Genomic DNA, 20,931 nt, shown 5'->3' on the forward strand with positions numbered 1-20,931 from the left:
TGAGCTGTTTTATAACACAAACCACCTGATAAAAAAGACAATTTGTTAAGTGGTTATATTTTTTTCAGAGCATACTACCACTTTTCAATTTTCAGTAGCAAATCCAAGATGGAACTTTTCGTACGTTTCGTCATGGTAAGTCAACATTCAGTGTAAATGTTAAATATTTTATTAAGTGGTCTCAAATATAGCATAAATGAATTATCTAACTCTAAGCTCTTGAATATTCAGATGTATAAGCTCAGTAACCAGATTTGCTATTCAAGGGAAGAGAAGTATTGCATTCATCAAATCAATCAAATTTGCATCATAAATACCATTTGTTAAAATAAAATAAATCAACATAATCTTTTGAATGTCACTTTGCAGCGATTCATGTCCATTAGTCCGATCAATTTGCATCAGAATACAGGGTAACCGACGACCAAACTGTAATAATGTGCCTGATTCCACATTTTAGTTTAAAATAGGCAATTACACAGAAAGATCAAATCGAATATTAAGTGAAAAATATTTTTTTGCATTTCATTTTGCCTAATGTGATGCATGGCATTGAGGCAATCGGCCACTGCACATGGCTTTTTCCCCCCCCCCCCTTTTTGGATCAGATGCCTGAAATCAAATGTTTTGACTGCGGATTGACACTGGATATTATGCATTTTTACAATGAAATTTCTTCCCTAGAACGCCACTCCGTGACATGTGGAAGTCATTCATCAAAGTGAGTCTAATCCTAGACTCATAAGCTTGCTGGACCATTTCTTTGCATTGATGCATTTGAACAAGTGATGTAATCTGTACTCTTTTGCTTTTTTACTTTAAGTCTTCAAAATGCAGAGTGAACTTTACACTTTGGCCGGAGGGTCCTATCTGTAATTTGTCGAGATGTGCTGTGATTCATTTTGTTTGAATCCGTGAGTACACGGCAATAGTTACTTTGGAACCTGATCGAGCTGGTGGTGTGAACTTAATACAGGGAAAATCAAGTCAAATCAACAGCAAGTCAGGCCGTCAAGAAAATGAGCTGCAAGTCTTTGCTTGTAAAACTCCTAATTTGTGTTTTTTTTTATGTGTCCCACAGCCTTTGGAAATCCTTCAGTGACAATCCACTGAATCTCGTCAACAACATGTGGTACCAATTGAACAACCTCCTGCTTACTTTGCCAACAATGAGTAGGAGTCTAAAACTCCTGACTTGTTGTATGATCTGCACTTAATTAACAACAAAACCCCTGCTTTACCCTCTTAACAAATACTTGCACCAGGATTCTAATTTCTCCTTTTTCTTCTTAACAGCTCATGGCAGGAAAATATACTTGGTGGACGCCTTACGAGTCGTGTGACTGCTAACCAGTGCTACCACCCAGGCCCGGATGTAGGACAACCGCACAACCAAAACCCTCCACCCCATCATCTGTGAATGTAACTTCCACCACCTCATCTGTGAATTAACTTCATCCACCTACATCTGTGAATGTACTTCCATCACCTCACCTGTGAATGTAACTTCATCCACTTCTCACTTGTGAATGTAACTTCATCCACCTCCATCTGTCAATTGGTACAACTCATCCACGGCCCTGAAGCAACATCCAGCTCATGAATGCCAAACCTCACTACTGTCCAGAGTCAGGTTTGTTTTCAACCCTCAGCACGTGTACAAGCTCCTGTTCCCAAAATTGACTATCATTCCCACTAGCATCATGTTTGTTTAAAAGGCTTTGTACTTTTCAAATGTTCCTTGACTGGCAGCGAAAGCCAAGCATGCACTGCTTGAGTGACCAAATATATGTCCAAGGTGAACTCCAGCCAGGTGCGCTCAGCTGGCTGTCAAAGCTGGAGAGACTTTTGTCGGGCCACGGTCAGCTTTCGCTTCAGGAAACATCATCCTGTCACATTGTCATGCAATCTGCTCGGATGCACTCCTGAGGTGCTGTCCGACTCCTCCAACAGGGTTTCACGTTTCATCTATATTTTGTTGTCTACAGAAATTCAGAGGTGTAACTCAACGACCGGGTTTTTTGAGAACTTTCTTTTGACAATTTCAGTTGCAAGTTGCCCCCTGGGGAAGCAGTTCACTTCAAGCATCGGATCCGTCAAGGTCTGAATGAATGAAGGCAATGGAAAGGCTCCTCACACTGCACTCTCTCTAAATATCCAGTCAAGCGGGCGAACTCCATGGTAGCAAAATAATCACTCTCCTAAAGAGGCTTTTATTCTTTACTCACAGTGCATGGAGAAATGTAATTTAATGTCCCAAAAGATATGGATTGTTGTTTTGGTACTCTGAGATCCTATTTAAATTCAAAGTCGGTTTGTTGTTGGGGTGGTGAAAGCAGTGAGGGTGAAGAACAAACGCAGCACCAGACAGCACACAAAGTCCATGTTTTTGGCTACAGAAAAAATCCAATAGATCCCTATATTCGAGTGGTCCAACCTTGGGGGGGGGGGGGGAGCCAAAAGTCACACGGGGGGGCGCCAGGCCTCCATATGAATTGAGGCAAAAATGTCATATTTATCGCTGATTTTGTTATTTATCCTTTTCTTTCTTTTTTACATATAACATTGTAAAGCATACATGGTTGTCACATAAAAGCCTTGTCTCTACATTTACAATACAATATAAAAATAATTGATTAATTAATTTGAATTAACATTTCAAGTTAGTAGCTATTCAAAGGCATAGAAAAGACATGAAATGGTATAATTCTATCTTATAGAAATGTTTCTTCTGCTGCCGTAAAAGTGTCCAAACCGGGCCTTTCTGGATAAGCGCAATTTTAAAACATAGTCATTGTCCATGCCGGTTTCAGTTGGATTATTTGTCACAGTTGCTCCGATCAGATCAGTCTCCTCCATTTTGTAGATTATTTACGACTTTTGAATCCACATAAACACATCGGCAAAATCCGGCTTACTTTGAGCATGTGTTTTAAACAGTTTAATCCCTTTGTGAATTGTTTCCACTTGTGTCGTCCTTTAATTTCTTCATACAGCTGGAATCCAAATGAATGAATCCTGAGTCCAATAACCATCAAAGTCACTCCAATAGTGCTCCTTAATTACGCTTTCATCCTCCTTTAACAAAATACTTCACATTCATCTAGTTTGTGACAGTAGTTGTAGCATTTTTTAGACTTTTAAACTTTAATTACCGCCCCCCCTTGTGTGTGTGTGTGTCGGGGTGGGGGGGGCGCCGCGCAACTTCCAACAGGAGTCATTTGGGGGGGATCTTGGGAAAAAAGTTTGGGAACCACTGCTCTATATGAATGTAATCATATAGTTCTAACCTGTTAGCTGGTAACAAAGGCTTGTTTCTATGGCCTAGAGATTAGGAACCACTGGTGTAACTGAATTCACTCTAATAATAATTTATGATATGCGTAATACCAATTACATTTCCTTTTTTTAATCAGTATTATAGGGGTTGTTGATACCGTGGGGTTGAAGCTGGTCCTTGATGGAAAGGTTGAGAACCTCCTTTCCTCCGCTGTGGCTCTGTCTGTGAAACCAGCAGATGGCAGCAACTTCCAGGAAACAGTTTTCTCCATCTCAGACCCTAAGACTGTACAGGTATGACATAAAGAGTCAATTTGATTATACCTGTATGAAGCATTGTCTATATAACATGCCATTCTGTTTGTTGCCAGAATGACATTGATTGCATTTATAGATATTTTACAGTAAATGTTGGATTTTTTTAGAGGTTTTTAGCCTGAACAACATACATAACTTGTTTAGGTTCTGTACTTGACCTCAATATTTCCATTACTCGATGCTTCAAATCCATTTAATTCCAGAGCGAAATACAACACTTTGTGAGATCACATTTAAGCAGTTTTTTTCAGCTTGAGACCCATTACAAAACAGCAATGTCCATTTTGGGCCCCTTGTCACATGTTTCAGAAGCCTAAGAGTTTTATCAGTCCCACAAAAGAGACATTTACCTTTTTTAACCTTTTTAAGAGGAAAAATACCAAGATATTAAGACCCTCTAGGTTTGACAATACTGGACTAAACTGTATATAATACAGATAAAGTATAAAGAGCTTTGTTAGAACAGAAACACTGACATGTCACAGCATGAAAAACTGTCCATCAATTCAATTTTAAACAATTACAAAAAATGTTTTATCTGTAAACAAAACCCTGCATTACACATACACTGGTTGTTAGAGCTAGATTCAGTTTATTCCACACATTTAGAAAGGCTGTCGCAGTAAACTAGGTCACCTTCTTCCTTTAATAACAAGGAGATTACTTACAATTATATGTCATGGTAAGTCCCTGGATTACAGTTGTTTTTGCACACAAGAAGAAATGGGTTGAGCTTGGACAGATTGACATCAATTACCCCAAATACAATAGAAGTTGGATTTACAGTCTGATGATACAATCTAGTTGTTAAGCCAGTGTCTCTCTGTTCAGGTCCGTGGGGGTCCCAGCAGGCCCAGCAGGAAGGTGAGAGCAGACACCCCCCTCCCGCAGGGCTCAATCAAGCTGCCCCCCTCCCTCACTGAGGACCTGACCAGCCAGGAGCAGCAGCTGGTCTCAAGAGTCCAGTTCAATTTCTACCAGAAGGACACAGTTTACCAGGTCAATACTTTCAACAGAACATCACATTCCAAACAAGAAATAGAACTCATTACAATTAGGGTTGCAAAATTCCGGGAATTTTCAAAGATGGAAACTTTCCGTGGGAATTAACGGGAATAAACGGGAATAAACTGGGAATTTTCTAAATTCAAGGTTGGCTCTTCATTGGGAACTTAAATGTAGTAGGGGAAAGTATATTTTAGCATAATCTTGAGTAAACAAACAGATGCCATTCAAGTATACTTGAATATCCATGCCATAGCACATTGCTTACTGCATGGCTATTGAGACCACACCCCCTCCATTCCTCCATCACATGCACAGATGAGTAATATTTAATTCAACATTCCTGTTTTCGTTCTTCAATGAAACAAATAATTGTTCAATAAAATAATGAAAAGTTGTTCTGTTCTACTTTAAAAAAAAAAAAACTTTCCGGAAATGTACCGGAAACTTTCCGCCCCTTTGCAACCCTAATTACAATGCAGACTTGTGCATCAGATCTGTTTGGAATTTAATATCCCTGGTTTTAAGTTGATAAGGAAACAGTTTAATTTAAATATAATAACATTGTCTTCACAAACTGACCCCTCTTGTGTGTTGTGTTGTGTTGTGATGTCTCTAAATATTTAGGACAGCTCCTTGAGAGGCAAACGCAAACTCAACAGTGGGATCCTGGGAGCGAGTGCGGCCAACCTGACGATAAAGGAGCTCCAAGATGATGTTGTAATTCAGCTGAAGAACACAGAGCCTGTTCCAGTAAGCAAGACTGAATGATTTTTAAAATGTTTTTAGGGAAAGTATGTTTGCTTTACTGTTTTTATTTTCATAGCCGTATTGTCTTTTCATCTTTAAATATTAAACAAAGGTAAACCAGCAACTACAGCAAATAAGATCACAAGAGAATATCTGAACTTCCTTTTTTCAAAAAAATGAGGAGTAAAATAAAGATAAAATGTGTTATACGTTATAGCAGCTGCATATTATATTAAAATGTAAAGTTGTACAATTGGACATTGTCAACAAATACTAGCTTCTTTTGCTTTTTCTGAAACTGCAGGCTAATTTTGTGGCTATCTGCGTTTTCTGGGACTTCAAATTCAATAGTAAGTTTTCCGACTATCTCAATCAGAATTAAATAAATATAAACAAAGATGAAAATATGATTAATCTGTGTATTATACCTGCAGACGACTCAGGGGGCTGGAATCCTAGAGGCTGCTCTGTCCGAAAAAGCACAGACAACGAGACGGTTTGTGGCTGCAACCATTTGACAAGTTTTGCTATCCTGCTGGTGAGACAGTGAGAATTTGCATCCTTTTATTTGGTGAACACTTTTCCACTCTTCTGCAACTTGCCTTTATTTCTCTTTTGCCTACAGGACCTCGCCAGACAGCCTCTAACCAGCCGTACGCAGGCCACCATCCTAACGTTTATCACATATATTGGCTGTGGAGTGTCGGCCATCTTCCTCTCTATCACCCTCCTCACCTACTTGGCCTTTGGGTGAGTTTTAGGATACATTGAATGAATTAAAAACTGTTATAATAACCATTGAAGTAGCATATATATATATTTCATTAGGTCTTGGGTCCTTAAAGGTCCCATGTCATGCTTTTCCGGTTATTACCCGTCCCCTTGTGTGTTATGTAGCTTTTTCTGCATGTAAACGGTCTGCAGCTGTAATGGTGGTTGACTAATCCGAACAGGGTGGGCGAGCTGACCAATCAGAGCACAGTAGCTGACCAATCTGAGCACATAGGGAGGGGGGGCAGGAGCTCCAACAAGGTGTGTAGGACAGAGGGTGAATACACATAGTTAATACAGAGATGCTGTATGAGAAACCAATGTGATTTTGGAACATTGAACAATGTCATCTATTCTAGTAGACCTCAACAATGGAATTATGATCAGAAGAAATGGCCAAGACATCGGACCTTTAAAATACTCAAATCAATATCTGACATTGTTTGTAAACCAGACATTGCTAATACATGAGTAACAGTTTTGTACTACTTCTGCAATCTAAATGATCTTCAACAATCAATAAATTAGATAGTGATTGGAAACACATCTGTATTACTTTGTTTTGACTTCATAATGGATCGTGCTTGTAGTTCCGAATAAAAAAAAGAGAAAATGAAACTGATCTTTTTTCAGATCACTCTTTACAAACAGCTGATTAAGAAAAGTTCACTGATGATTTTTGTTTGAACATTGCAGGAAGTTGCGTAAGGACATTCCCTCTAAGATCCTGATCCAGCTGTGCCTGGCTCTGCTTCTGCTCAACTTGGTCTTCCTGGTGGACGCCTGGCTGGCTCTCTACCCGGAGGCTGTGGGCCTCTGCATCTCCACCGCCTGGTTCCTGCACTACTTCCTGCTGGTGACCTTCACCTGGATGGGACTAGAGGCCGTCCAAATGTACCTGGCCCTGGTGAAAGTCTTCAATAGCTACATTTCCCACTACATGGTGAAGTTCTCGCTCGTCGGCTGGGGCGTCCCGATGATTGTGGTCATTATTGTCATCGCAGTTGACAAGGATAACTACGGCCTTGTCTCCTATGGAAGGTTTTCCGATGGCACTAGTGATGGATTGTGAGTCTTCTGATACGATACCAACAAATATCCAGACACACGAAAAACAAATTCTGCACAAAACAATAAGCTAACCCTTTCATTCTCTCCCACAGCTGCTGGCTGAAAAATGACATTGCTTTCTACGTGTCAGTGGTGGCCTATTTCTGCCTCATATTTGTGTTCAACTTCGTCATGTTCGTGGTGGTGCTGGTCCAGCTGTGTCGGATAAAGAGGCAGAACCCTCACAATTTGCATCACCGCAGCATACTGCAGGACATGCGCAGCGTGTCGGGGATCACCATCCTCCTGGGACTTACATGGGGCTTCGCTTTTTTTGCCTGGGGGCCCCTTAACCTGCCATTCATGTACCTGTTTGCCATCTTTAACTCCTTCCAAGGTGAGTTGACTCATACAGGTTTGAGTAAATTGACATAATAGTGAACTAAATAAGCAGAGAAAGGAGATATGCAGTATAATACACATCTTCGGGTTCATGTTTTCATGCTTGAATGTTTCAAAACACTTAATTGTTCTCATAATCTTAGTTTGAATGTACCTGTATTCACCCTCTGTCGAAAAATGCTTATTTTTGGCACCTGTCTCTTTAAGACTCTCTCCTGAAGAAGCCCACTCTGCTCTGATTGGCTTCTGAGAAAAGTTGTAGGTAGTTCTCAGGCGGTAGGAGGGGATACTCAGATAATGGGCGGTGTATTTTAATGAGCCTGTATACAAGGATATTATGGGGAACGACATCTAAAGGGATTGTTGAATCCTATGTGTGAGGACATTACAAATAGTTTAATCCACTTTTTTAAAGCTTTTTATCTTATATTGCTCACCACTCAAAAAGAAAAATAAGTAAGCCCAAAACCTAAACAAGTGTACTTTGCAGGTGATATGCTGAACCTATAAACCCTGTTTCTGTTTTTTTAGGTTTCTTTATATTTATCTTCTATTGTGCGGGGAAGGAGAATGTGAGGAAGCAGTGGAGGACCTTCCTGTGCTGCGGCAGAATGAGGCTGGCAGAGAACTCAGGTTTTTACATTTCATAACCATTCTGGACATCTATGGTAATTACTCATCAATTATTATGTAACATTTCACCTTTTATCCTGTGGAATTTATGTTTTCAACAGAATGGAGCCGCACTGCAACACAGAAGACCGCAACAAAGTCATCAGTGAATAGAGTCACATCTCTTAATTCCTCAAACTCGTCCCAGTTCAACAACTCATCCAGCTCTTCCTGTTTCCTGGTCAGCGACTCCTCAGAGCTCACTAATGGCATCAGTAAGTGAAGACTGCCTGCCATCCGGATTATAATCCTTAGCTTTGCCTTAAGCAAGACTCAACGCATGTAAAACAGGTTTTAATTATTGCTGCGGTTTACTGGATACAAATATTAAACAAGGCTGTGCACTGCAATATTATAATACAATATCATAAAACGGACAAGTCAAATCAAGCAATCTGATTGGTTCTTAGCCGTGATATACTGAGCGTATACCACGGGTAGAATTGTAAGTTACTTTTCACAACAAGTCAGTATCCCTTCGCGTCTGAGAAAAACAGTAAACCGTTGGGCTGAAAAACCCAACGGTTTCGCGTCGGGCCGAACCACGCCCCTTAGCTGTGATATAATGAGCATATACCACAGCCTGTCGTGAGCTATTGCTTAAATATAGTCATATTGTTACATACCAAATACTGGAGGCTCTTGAGCAAAGTGGCCAGAAGCCCAACACTTTTAACAGTTTTATTCTCCTACACACTTGTCATACCAGTGTACAACACATATTTATATTGACTAAATGAGTGGTTCATTTAACAGTCCTTTTGAAAAAACTGAAATAATGCAGTAGTGCTGTGTTACAGGTAGCCAATTTGAAGACCATGTGATCACAGCAGAAGACTACAGTACGGATGTCGTCCTCAACGAGATCAACATGCAGTATAGAAACCAACAAACGCCCTGATCCAGAAAGGACTTGACTGTTTTTCATGGGTTTCTTAGGGCAATGTTTACCTTTTATTGATTCAGATGGATTGGAGAGGGGGGGGGAGACATGCAGCAAAGGTCCGCAGGTCGGAGTCGAACCCCTGCAGGGAGCGCTCAGCTTAATCTCTACCGGGTTTGCTTTGGGCAGCCCAGAACTGAATATTCAAAGGCTCTTATTTTGAAATACTTGTATATAATGTTAATAAAGACTAATTTATATACTGTCCATCTTCCTGTCACTTGTATTATATGATTTGTAATGAGCAATGGAAATCCTACATTATAGCACTTGATTTTAACACGCTATCCTATATTTAAATTTGTATCTGGAAGGAACCTGGATAACCTTTATTCCTTTGTATAGGGATGTTATTGAGATACGTAGCTGAATAAAAATGGTACATTACACACAGATGTTGACTCATTGTAAACTATTCAATATTAGCACAGGCCAACAAGCTGGTATCATTTTCAATGTGAATTACTTGCCTTTTGATTGTTGAAAAAAATGAAGCATGTTCACACTTATTGTGTCAGCATGCTAATATTACAGTAAGCATTGATCTCAGCAGAGGTTCAGTAGTTTCGGCAATATCAGATGGAAACCTTCATACATCTAGCTGGAGCCAGTACGTTTTTCTCCGGGCCATTTTTACTTGAATAAGACAATTATAGCCAATACATATTCCATTATATATAGTTGCAGAACATACTGGTTTTCAATACAGTGCCAACCTTTATCAATAGCTCACACTGAAACGTAATTATTCTTATTATTTTACTACCCATTGTTTGTATTGGCATGTTTTCAATTACATTTATTTTGGAGAAAATAACAACAAATCACACATTTCCCCCTAAAACACATTTAATTGTAGAGGTCACAGAAAAGAACTCGAGTGGAACAGCATTTGGTGAAATTATATTGAATAAATAAATGTAACCGAGTCGAACAGGGTTGATCACGTGTAAACGTGCTGTGTACTGTATATGCAAGCTACATTCACTGTCCTTTACATGCACCTAATACAGTATTAAAAAAAAATGTAATATATATTGTAGGAACCCAAAAGGTGCTAACAGAACATGACATAAAAACAGCACAAGCACAAAGGTGGCATTAAAGTGGTGGAATAGTTTCCCTTTTAAAACACATTTGGACTTAAACACGTCAGTCTCACTGGGCATGATCACATTGCTTTGATACAATCTGAAATAATCAAATCACATTTAAGAGGCAGTAACAAAAAAAACACAGCGCTTAAAAGCATCTCAGTTTAGCTCTGCTGAGCCTAAACATCACGACATGAGCCTATAACTCAAGTGCAGAGACGTCTGAAAACAAGAGGACACGCGCCTGTCGTACGATGAGTTGTGTGTATCAAATCAATGTTTACACATCTAACCGTTTCCTTCGGAGAACATGCAAATGGACATTCCAAGTAACACAAACGAAATACAACTGAGAGGTTGTAGCAAAAAAATGGTAAGACAACTAAAACAGGAAGAAAGTGAATGATGATCAGAGCAGAATGGGGTCAATAAAAGCGGGAAAATAAAACCGTCATTGTACCCCTTGAGATGTGCTCAGACTGAATGACTAAAATGATGGAGCATTTTGAAGGAAAAAAACCCAGCAGATTACAGTACATGTTAGCTTTAGTGAGTTAGGAGAGGCACACACACACACACACACACACACACACACACACACACACACACACACACACACATCAGGCATACACTGCCACTTGTGTGTGGAGCTCCAGTTATTTACGTTATATTTCTCCATCGACTCTTTTAAAGCCCACCTAACACTGCGCTTACCCAAACGCTTACTTGCCTCTCATTTTTAATGTCACGTTCAGTCTGAACACATCTTTAAGGCTACAGCAGAAATGGGAGGAGCGTTCACATTCCAGCTGATGGGGATTCAAGCAGAGAAACTTGTTGGTCTTTACTTCTTCCATACAGAGTAGAAAACCCATCTGACACAATGGAATTAAGGATTGTACACAACAAAATAGGACAGCATTTGCCCATTCACAAATATATAAACAATTTTTAACTCAACTTGGCTCTCATTTCTATTGGTTTTGATAACATCATAGGATCGAACAGACACTACAAAAAGCCATCAGATCACTGCAAATAACTAGTATATCATTATTACCAATAGAAATAAGGTCCAAAGCTACACAAATATAGGTATTAAGACAGAAATAAGGTATAATACAAAATATTTGAGTGTTGTTGTAATGGGATATGAACACCACATTTATCATGAGCATAATTAAAAACATCAAAATGTCCAAATACTGATGAAAGGATACTGCTCCAAGTAGGAGGGCACACACACCACCTCTTTAGAGAACCCCACAGGACACGAGAGCTTCTTCAGCTGTTCTTCATACAGACGCAGTGCCTCCGTCATGGTCTGTGCGTTACCCTGGTGACAGGTGGCACAAGAAAAAATAAATGTCACGGGACACACGTGCTGTAGATATGGATTCTTCCTAAACACAAATGGAAGGTGTTAAGTGGGAGTGGTGGGTTACGATGCTTGGCTGCAATAAAATAATAAGATGCATTTGCCACTTGTTGACATATGTCCAATGTGATGAAATATTACTTTGCGAAAATGTGAAACTACATTATATTGTGAGATACGGAGCATGCCATTCTCTAAATATGATATCAGACTGTTTAATCAACAATAAAAAAAAAACATGGAATAAGAAAATGCAATCACTTCAGATTGAAAGAAATAATTACACAACATTATCAGCAGTTGATTAAAAAAGCGACTCACCTGTGTGAAATATTTCCCCGAGGGATGCAAGACTTTTATTGAAAGATCTAAGATGAGACGCAGGAACTCCCATGTAGAGTCTGCAACAAGCAGATAAGAGGCTCAGACACCAGGTCAACAAGCTCAGATCATTTATGTAACACCAAATGAATGAAAATAGCCTTCACCGCAGGCAACACAACAGCGTGAAGGTTGACTAGCTGGTAAATATGGGCTCAGAAGAGTCTCATAATACACACATGCACACAGAAGGATTCACACTTGTATTCCCGGATCCACACTTGTGTTTTTCAATGCACACACAAATGTGCTCCGTTTCATATACATGTAAATAAAGTCCAAATACAGAAAAAAGTTTTAAATGTGTATTTTTGATCCACACATATTTGTTTTCCGTTTAAAACCGCTGCACCTGCAAACACAAACCGCTTTCTGTGCACGGATCGCTGTGCATTCGTGTGTGGGTCTTTTGAGACTCCCCTGACGGTCAGCCGATTCGTACCTGTTATTTTTTCTATCTATAGCCAATCAGATGTCTCCTCCAGTCTAAGCCAATCACATGAGCGCGCCCCCACGAGGGGTAGATTTATTGCGTTCATGACGTAGCGCTTCATGTACGCATTTTGCGCAGTCCGGAGTTTACGGGCCCATGGAGCACCTCCACTCTCAGTACATTGCCACTTTTCGAACAGGAAATGCACGCAAATACAAGCCTTTATATTATTAAGGTACAGCGCCAATTTCCGAACACTGAACGCTTGTGTGTACATAAAAACGGCAGGCAAAACCGTTTTAAATGTGTGTTTCCTGTATGGCGAATACAGCTGCTTTATTTATGTCTGTATGAAGTTGTTGTGAGTGTGGAGGGAGCAGCTACAGGTTAGCTTAGCCCAGGGGTCGGCAACCTTTTTGATATGAAGTGCCATGTGGACCTGTCAGCGCAACTTACATGATGCCGAATTTAACAAATACATTTAAATAATTGGTTTAAACGGCATAATAATAAGGACGATTGTCCGTTCTGTGATTCTCCAGAGCACACATGTTATGATATTAGGAGTTAGATGAGATCGCTGGTCCCTTTAAGAGAGAGAGAGAGAGAGAGAGAGAGAGAGAGAGAGAGAGAGAGAGAGAGAGAGGAGAGAGAGAGAGAGAGAGAGAGAGGGGTGTGGCTTGTGCATGTGTGTTTGTGGATGGTAGAGCAGGAGTGAGGGAACGTGTTTCTGGAAGTGAAACGAGGAAGCAGAAAAACAGAGGTCTGTGATGTATTTTGTGAAGCAGAAGAACAGCTAAATAAATGCAACGGCCTCCTAAGAAGAGCTCGCCTCGCTCCAGTCATTTAAGCTAAAGTGGGTTATTGAACCTGAAGCTTGTTGGTTCTGCCCTCCTCGACTACGGCCTGGGAGCCGACAGGAAAGTTCAACACACAGATGGCCAGTCCGCCCCTTTGTAGCATATTATTTCGATGAGAGATGAGCAGATCGCCACTGGGCTTTCAACTAAATACACAGCCACGCAAAAACTGCGTCATATGTAAAGCTCCTTATGGGTACTGCAATTAGTGAAGTGCTTTCCTCTGTGGTGAAACGATCAGCACTGCACCACGGAGGAAAGCGGCAGAAAGTCACCTGGAGATAAAGAGAGCGGGGCTGCGTTGCGTGCATGGCTTCCTTCTGCAGGTAACGGGGAGACGCGCTCTGGCGGCGGTCTCGTTCAGGATCCGAAAATACAATTTAAATATTTTTGCACACTTATTCCACTTATTCCTAGTGTGCCACTGGTTACGNTTCCATCGGCGGCCGGTATTTGATGGTCAGGGAAGCACCGCGGTTCATGTCGGTGGCCAGTTAAAGGCAATTCCCAATGGATACGCGATAATTTTTACACCTGGAAAGCCAGGGCCGTTTTCAAGCTTTTTTGGGGCCCTATGACAGATGGCTGGTTGGGGGCCCCTTAATTTTTAACAGTTTTTTTTTAAACTACAATGGGGGGAATTCTGGAGCCTTTAAGATGATTTGTGAGATGCATCATCTGTTGACACTTTAATATGAAAGCAGCGCGAATTTCACGAAAAAACCAAGCCATATTTATATATTACAAAAATTGATATTAAAAAAGGTAAAAACAATAAGGCTCCTCTATGTCAAATAAATGCCAAGAGATGCCAGCATTTTCTCACAATGTTTAATTTACATTTTTCATCTTCCTCAGACGTCACTCATTGGCCTGACAGTCACACAATGATTTTGGACTTTTATTTCTTTACTTAAACACATATCCTGGCCTCAGCTTGAGACTATTCGAAACGCTATCGAACGTGGCCGCAAAGACTTTTGGAGCTGCAAGTGAGAACACCCTGCGACGGTCAGCTATCGTCCCTCTTCCTCGTCCGCGACGGGCCAACGGCCCACTACAGCTTCCCCTGTAGGGCAGAGACTGTGACATGGTCAGCTGCACCTCCCGCAGCGACGCAATATCAAGCACAAACACCGCTTAGCTCTGCCAATTGATTTAGTGGGGTGTTGAGGGGAAAACATAAATAAAGATTAAAAAAGCACAAAAGCATTATAATGGAGAATCATAGATAAGAAGACAAAGAGGAAAGATGTTTAAAAGGTTAGTCATTAACGATGTATGAACATCTATTGTGTTAACTTTTTTTTTACTTTTTTCTCCATATTGAAGAATGAAAGCATTTGCTTAATCGAATGTATTCAATTTGATTCTACTGCGGTCAAGGCCAGCCTCTACTTGAGAAACGGAGTTAAAGCCAGCCCGCACGTTATATTGCGGTGCGCAATATCCTATGCAATTTACGCTAGAGGCCGGAAAAACTGCTTTCAAAATAAAAATGCCTTACTCGTCATAACAAATATATCCAAACATATATACCTGCGGAGGATTAAATTAAGAAATATGTACTAATATAATGTGATCAATAATAATTCAAGAACAAACCCCGACGTACATTATACCACAGTATAACTGAGTGAATGTAAAACTTAAGGAGTTTAAAAATAAAATAATTTTGAAATCTCATATGGGCCTTCTGTTTTTAGATAATAATAAATACAAAACTGTCAATCATCAAAGACTTATTTCACTTCAGGTTGATAGCAGGACACCCCAACTAGTCACTCAGAGAAAATCAGGACATTCTGGTGTAGAGTTTCAAAATAAAAGACCTTTGAAATCCCTATTATATGAGCTGTCGTCCCTCTGATTTTAGGTAAGAATACAACCAAAACTCTCCAGTATCAAATACTTATTTCACTCCAGGGTGATAGCAGGACACCCTAACTATTCACTCAGAGAAAATCAGGACATTCTGATGTAGAGTTTCAAAATGAAAGACCTTTGAAATCTCTATTGTATGAGCTATCATCCCTCTGAGATTTCAAAGGTATTTTATTTTGAAACTCTACATCAGAATGTCCTGATTTTCCTTCATGTGACAGCAAGGCCTTCCTTTTTTAACTGAAAAGCAAATTAATTAAATGCTGAACTCAGCGTTTCACATGTTTATATGAGAGCGTTTCACATGTTTATATGAGAGCATTTCACATGTGTATATGAGAGCGTTTCACATGTGTATATGAGAGCGTTTCACATGTGTGTGTGTGTGTGTGTGAGATTGTTACATATGTGTGTGAGAGCATTTCACATGTGTGTATGAGAGCGTTTCATGTGTGTGTGAGAGAGCGTTTCACATGTGTGTGAGAGCGTTTCACATGTGTGTGTGAGAGTGTTTCACATGTAAATGTGAATAACTTTGGATTTCATGTGTGTGTGAGGGTGTTTCACAAGTGTATGTGAACGGTATTTCGGAATAATGTCCCTAACGCCCCCTCTAAAAAACTTTCAGCTTGGGGGCCCCCAAGTGGCCGCGGGGGCCTTATGCATCTGCATAGTCCGCCTATAGGAAGAAACGGCCCTGCCCGGAAGTAATTATTCTCCTTACTGTCGATTGATTTTACAGTGATATCTGCACTATTCATCAACAACAAAAAAACAGATTATTCTTGTTAATTACACAACATCGATTGGTTTAAATTGGGTACAATGCTTTTGTATTTTCCCCTTCGATTCGGAAAGATAATGGGACATCAGAACAAAAGGGCGTCCCCCGCCAACTATCTATGGTAGTATTCCTCATATTATTTTGTTGGGACAGATGAAATACCTTAACATCCCTAGAGAAAGGAGTCGTGGCCCTCATCAGTCTTTGGTACACAACAAATGATCTGGCTGGTCTTTCTTTACATAGACAAATTACAGAGAGAAATTCTGCACTTCAAAAAGTATGCATTTCTCGACATATAAACGCCTGCCTCATATACTGTTACATAAAGTTAATGTACTTTAAAACAAAGAAATAACCATACAGAGTAAAATAGTTTTTTTGGCTTAACATTAATTGTACAAAATCGGCCTAAATGGTAGCCTAAAAAATCTCTGGAACCGCCAAAAAAAAGTTATTTTGTGATTATTTACATTTCTTTTAACCCCCTCATTATTCACAGTTAATGACGATAAAAAACTGAATGCAAACTTCAGCCTTTCCGTTTGAGGAAATATTAATACAAACACTAAGACTCATGTAAGAGAGGTCGGCTGGGGTAGTATTTCTTCATGTTTCCTTGCACACTGCCAACAACAGCTAGAGGGTTGTATTTATAGTAAATTGCAATAATAATTTGTTTCTTCTAACAGAACATATTCCATCTTGCTCCAGTTTTCCATGTTGCCTTTGAAGAGCCGCTGAAACCAATTGCATTCCTCTCACCATTTCTCACTTCCTATCTTTGCCATTCATTGACTGAAAATAGCCTCTGAATCATTCCATGGCACCCATATCCGTGTTTACACATTGCCTTCTTCCGTACTGGAATATTGTATCGTACTTCACACCAAGCGCCCAAAAATGTTCCGTTAAAATCAACACGAGGAATCAGAAAACAGAATTTAGAAGATTTGAGGGAAACTTGCTCAAGTACATGTTGTGTGTTCTTTAAACAACCAGGGCTAAATATAGCTTTCTGTGCTAAAACCTGCCAGAAAAAAACTTGCATAGCATATTGTGTGGTTTCCTTGAGTATTGGGAAAAGCCAAGGTATATACAGTATCATTGCAGAAAAGAATGCTACTCAGGCAAACCTTATTTCCTTCGGTGCTCATTGAAACACACTGTTTTTAAGATTGTTGGTTTAACACTTAAAAGTGCCAGTTTAAGATACATTAGCCAAGTGTAACAAAGGCATAAGCTTCAATTACTTCATTGTCAATAGTACAAGAAAACACTTCCAGCAACAGCTTCCAACATAGAAATGTAACAACCACACATTTTCTGATTGAGGAAAGATCCAAATAAAACAAGCATATTTTTGAGGCCTCGTTTAAATCCAATTTGGGAATATACAGATTGTATCAAGATTGATTTCAGAAAAACATGTAAAAAGGGATTTTTGCTAATTATAAACAAAGCTTTAGGGTGGTTTCAAATTCAATTTCAATTAGATTTTCACAGATTAGTCTCATAACCGGACATTCTCGGATTTCAGAATTCCTATTGTGTCACTCACAATTCAACAAACGATGACAACATCAAATCCAGACCAACTGAAGTGACCAAAGAGTACTGTGGAGGAAAAAAAACTAAAAACAATAGTCCAGGGACAGACAACATATAACCACTAATGCACCCCGTCTTCTTCAACATTGCAATTGTTGGGGAAATGATCAACAACCATTTATCTTGCTTGATCGTTAAAACTACACGTCACTATGCCTCCAGGAAGCGCACTGGACGTTGAAGTCGTTGTGGCCAAACGGTTTTACTACAACGTATGTGTCAGTCTGTGTCTGGGCCCAAAAATACTACTTCCCATTGACTTATATTGTGAAAGAGACAACTGTGTATCAGCGGATAACTTTTTTAAACTAAATCGACTTCCCAGTACGACTCCCTTTATAGCCTTTATTTAAAACATAAGGATTGAGGTGTAAAATGTGCTTGAAGCTGAATCCAGAATTATTTTCCATCTCTAAATTTGACAAAGCAGAGATTTTTGATGCTGCAAATTACAAGTCCCCCGGATACGGGTGCTTTCACAATATTCAGTTTTATTGTTAATGTCCTATAACATAATCTTCCTGTGCCAGAATAATGCACTTGAACGCATCAAAGCTTTGTGATTGGCCGGCGTGACCCCATGTGTCGGGGCGTGGCTGGTGGGCAGTGGACACTATTTCGCTGACGTTGTCCGTGTCAACAGGAGTGACAGTCCGCACACACACAAGACCGCAATTATGGCAGAAGCAAAAAAGCCCAAAATATATAATTTTCACTCAGAGTGGGAGGATGATTATGTTTGTATCTATTCCAATTCAAAGTCCATCTGTCTCTCATCTGCAATGCGAGCGTGGCTTTATCGAAGAAGGGTAATTTAGGAGCGGCATTTCAAAACAGTGCACAAATGCTACGAGACGGAATTCCCTCCTAATTCTGCCCGACGCTCCCAAAAGGGGAGGGACCTGAAAGGACAGCTAAATGCACAGCAGTCCATTTTCACCAGGCCCAACAACAAGAGCAAGGCTGCTACCATAGCATCTTATCGTGTCAGTCACGTTCTTGCGAAACACATGAAGTCTTTCAAAGACGGCGAAGTTGTGAAAGAAGCATTCCTGGAGGCTGTCGACGCGCTTTTGGGGGACAGTAAAAATAACAGTAGCATTTCAACAGGTTTTTGATATAATAAAAACTCAAGTTAGATACCGTTATTAATCAGCTGTACGTTTTAGTTTGTTTGAACTTATTCATTATAATTATTGTACACAATGGTATAAGAAAGCAAACTTAAATTGATTATAGTCTATTATCTATTCAGGTTAAGAATGTTGCTTGCATCCTATTTTAAAAGGCATTAATTTTTATACTCTACTAAAGTGCAACAAAAAAAGGGTTTGATTCTATTAATTTTGTCTTTTTTATTGCACTTTGGCAGCAGATTCCTGTGTTGCTTCAGATCTGAGTTGTCTTATTAGTAAGCCTAATTTAAACTTTTGTAGCGACACTATTTTTATATAATGGCAAAGAAAGGGTTCAGAGTCTTTTCTTTTTTTCCTGTGTCATATGTGGCAGCCCTGTTCAATGTTTCTTGAAAACATTACCCACTGTGGTATGTGACGTGTGAATAAACTCCAACTCTGTATCAACAACACTGTTGTGTAACTTCAGTTAAATACTTGTATGTGTGTAGATTAGAAAGAGGTAATATAAAGGATATGCAGTATTTTATGAAGTATTAATTGTACAAAGGTCAGTTTTATACAGTAGAAGTGTGTATTTACCTGGTAGTAGCCTGTCAGTAATGGCTACACCTCTCTATTTGGACTGGTAGATCTCGGCAGTCTGGCAACTTTAAAAGTAGCTCTTGGTTCAAAAAAGGTTGGACACCCCTGCTTTAAAGCAATCAACGTCTTGATTTTGTTCCATACAGGACACAAACAGTGGCCTCCTCGGTAAAAGTACTGTGTTTGTTTCCTTGTACATCCACCGTGACCTATTCCCCAAGCTTGCAAATAAATGATTGAAGTCTTTCGAACCAACTAGGTGGTATATAAATCCTTCAGGTTAGAATTAAAGACAGCTTTTTGATAGGCTGCTAGAATTTAAAGTGTGCGGCCAAGGCCTCAAGCCCAACGTGTCATATGTATATGACAATATGACAATATGACTTTGGCCATGTGCCTAACTGAGTATCTTTGATCAGGCTTTACTAGGTCAGAACCATGGGCGAGCCGTGACTTTTATACCTAGGCCCTCTGACCCCCACCCCTTCCCTCAAGTTATTACGTCACAGCGTATACTTCAGCGGAATATCAAAACAACGGCCCGGGGTGCAAAACGCATCAATGAAAGCGACCCTCTACCACACAAAACAACACCTGTAAATAACCCTATTTGTGTTCTTTGAAATTGAAAAGGATATTGCATTGTGTTTGTTACTTTCGTTGCAGTTGTATGTCTTAAGTGTAATTTGGCATGCTTTTATTTTGAAGGCGAGTTAACGCTGTTGACAGGAAGTTGTTGTTGCTATGGAAACAAGAAAAGTTTCACAGCGGGCGGAACTTGTCATAAAGTCCGCGATAATAGAGAACCGCAGTGACGCGTCATAAAACCCGGAAGTAAATTAGCATTTTGAGCACTTCCGGTTCCTTCGTCAAAAAGCAATGCATTTTCTCCATAGGGTTTTGGAAAATCGCTCGAAATAAGGTCTGTGGTTGACACAAATTTAAGAGATAAATCACGTTTTGTTCTACGACATTAAATACATCAGCAGTGACCCCACTGGTGATTTTTGAAGAGTTTACGTGTCTGAAAAACGATGGTTGTTACCGAGTGGCTGAATAGGACTACAGAAATTGTCGAGGCCGTTGTACGTCATTACGTTGTACAACCACAAGGACGGCTTTGAAGCTTTTGTCTACCTATACCGGACACTCCGTAGACCGAAACATAACTGTCACCTGCTGTGTACTTACACAAAGTCCTTAGAAACAAACGAACACTCTGTTACACACGCGTATAACCTAAATAAATTATGATATATATATATTTATATATATGATATATCTCTACCTTCTTCTCACCTAAACTCTCGTAGACAAGAAAGGTCGGACTCAGATAAATTAAATAACAAACCACACACACTATTAATTAAATATATTAAATAAAAACAAAATAATAATATATAGTAAATTTAAAATTATAATAAGTGTAAAGTAACGTTAAATTCAAGTTATTTTTCAAGACAAACTTTCCTACATTACTTAATTAAAAGTTATAAATAGTAATAAATCCCAGATTTTACCAGAATTTACCCGGCTGTATATTAGCAATGCCGTTATTAAAGGTCCTGTAACTGCGGTTGTTTTATGATAGCACT

The 20,931-nt window shown here is 39.6% G+C and overlaps 2 protein-coding genes across 2 annotated transcripts in view; one reads left to right on the plus strand and one right to left on the minus strand.

Moving 5' to 3' along the window:
* Nucleotides 1-10,567, plus strand: part of LOC104965978 (G-protein coupled receptor 64) — a 45,223-nt gene extending 34,656 nt beyond the window's left edge. Inside the window, exons 4-14 of the mRNA XM_010795058.1 lie at nucleotides 3,417-3,573; nucleotides 4,429-4,596; nucleotides 5,230-5,355; nucleotides 5,657-5,702; nucleotides 5,787-5,890; nucleotides 5,978-6,102; nucleotides 6,820-7,191; nucleotides 7,287-7,570; nucleotides 8,107-8,208; nucleotides 8,310-8,462; nucleotides 9,048-10,567. Of these exons, the coding sequence (XP_010793360.1) occupies nucleotides 3,417-3,573; nucleotides 4,429-4,596; nucleotides 5,230-5,355; nucleotides 5,657-5,702; nucleotides 5,787-5,890; nucleotides 5,978-6,102; nucleotides 6,820-7,191; nucleotides 7,287-7,570; nucleotides 8,107-8,208; nucleotides 8,310-8,462; nucleotides 9,048-9,148 (1,738 nt within the window). The 3' untranslated portion in view covers nucleotides 9,149-10,567. The remainder of the gene's footprint in view (nucleotides 1-3,416; nucleotides 3,574-4,428; nucleotides 4,597-5,229; nucleotides 5,356-5,656; nucleotides 5,703-5,786; nucleotides 5,891-5,977; nucleotides 6,103-6,819; nucleotides 7,192-7,286; nucleotides 7,571-8,106; nucleotides 8,209-8,309; nucleotides 8,463-9,047) is intronic.
* Nucleotides 10,568-10,974: 407 nt separating this feature from the next.
* sms (spermine synthase) overlaps nucleotides 10,975-20,931 on the minus strand; it is a 16,286-nt gene continuing 6,329 nt past the window's right edge. The window contains exons 9-11 of the mRNA XM_010795057.1: nucleotides 11,984-12,063; nucleotides 11,505-11,620; nucleotides 10,975-11,159 (exon numbers count right to left, since the gene is read on the minus strand). Coding sequence (XP_010793359.1) covers nucleotides 11,129-11,159; nucleotides 11,505-11,620; nucleotides 11,984-12,063 — 227 coding nt within the window. The 3' untranslated portion in view covers nucleotides 10,975-11,128. The remainder of the gene's footprint in view (nucleotides 11,160-11,504; nucleotides 11,621-11,983; nucleotides 12,064-20,931) is intronic.

The sequence above is a fragment of the Notothenia coriiceps genome, unplaced genomic scaffold (assembly GCF_000735185.1).
Source record: "Notothenia coriiceps isolate Sejong01 unplaced genomic scaffold, NC01 NC01_scaffold00037246, whole genome shotgun sequence".
Classification (NCBI taxonomy): domain Eukaryota; kingdom Metazoa; phylum Chordata; class Actinopteri; order Perciformes; family Nototheniidae; genus Notothenia; species Notothenia coriiceps.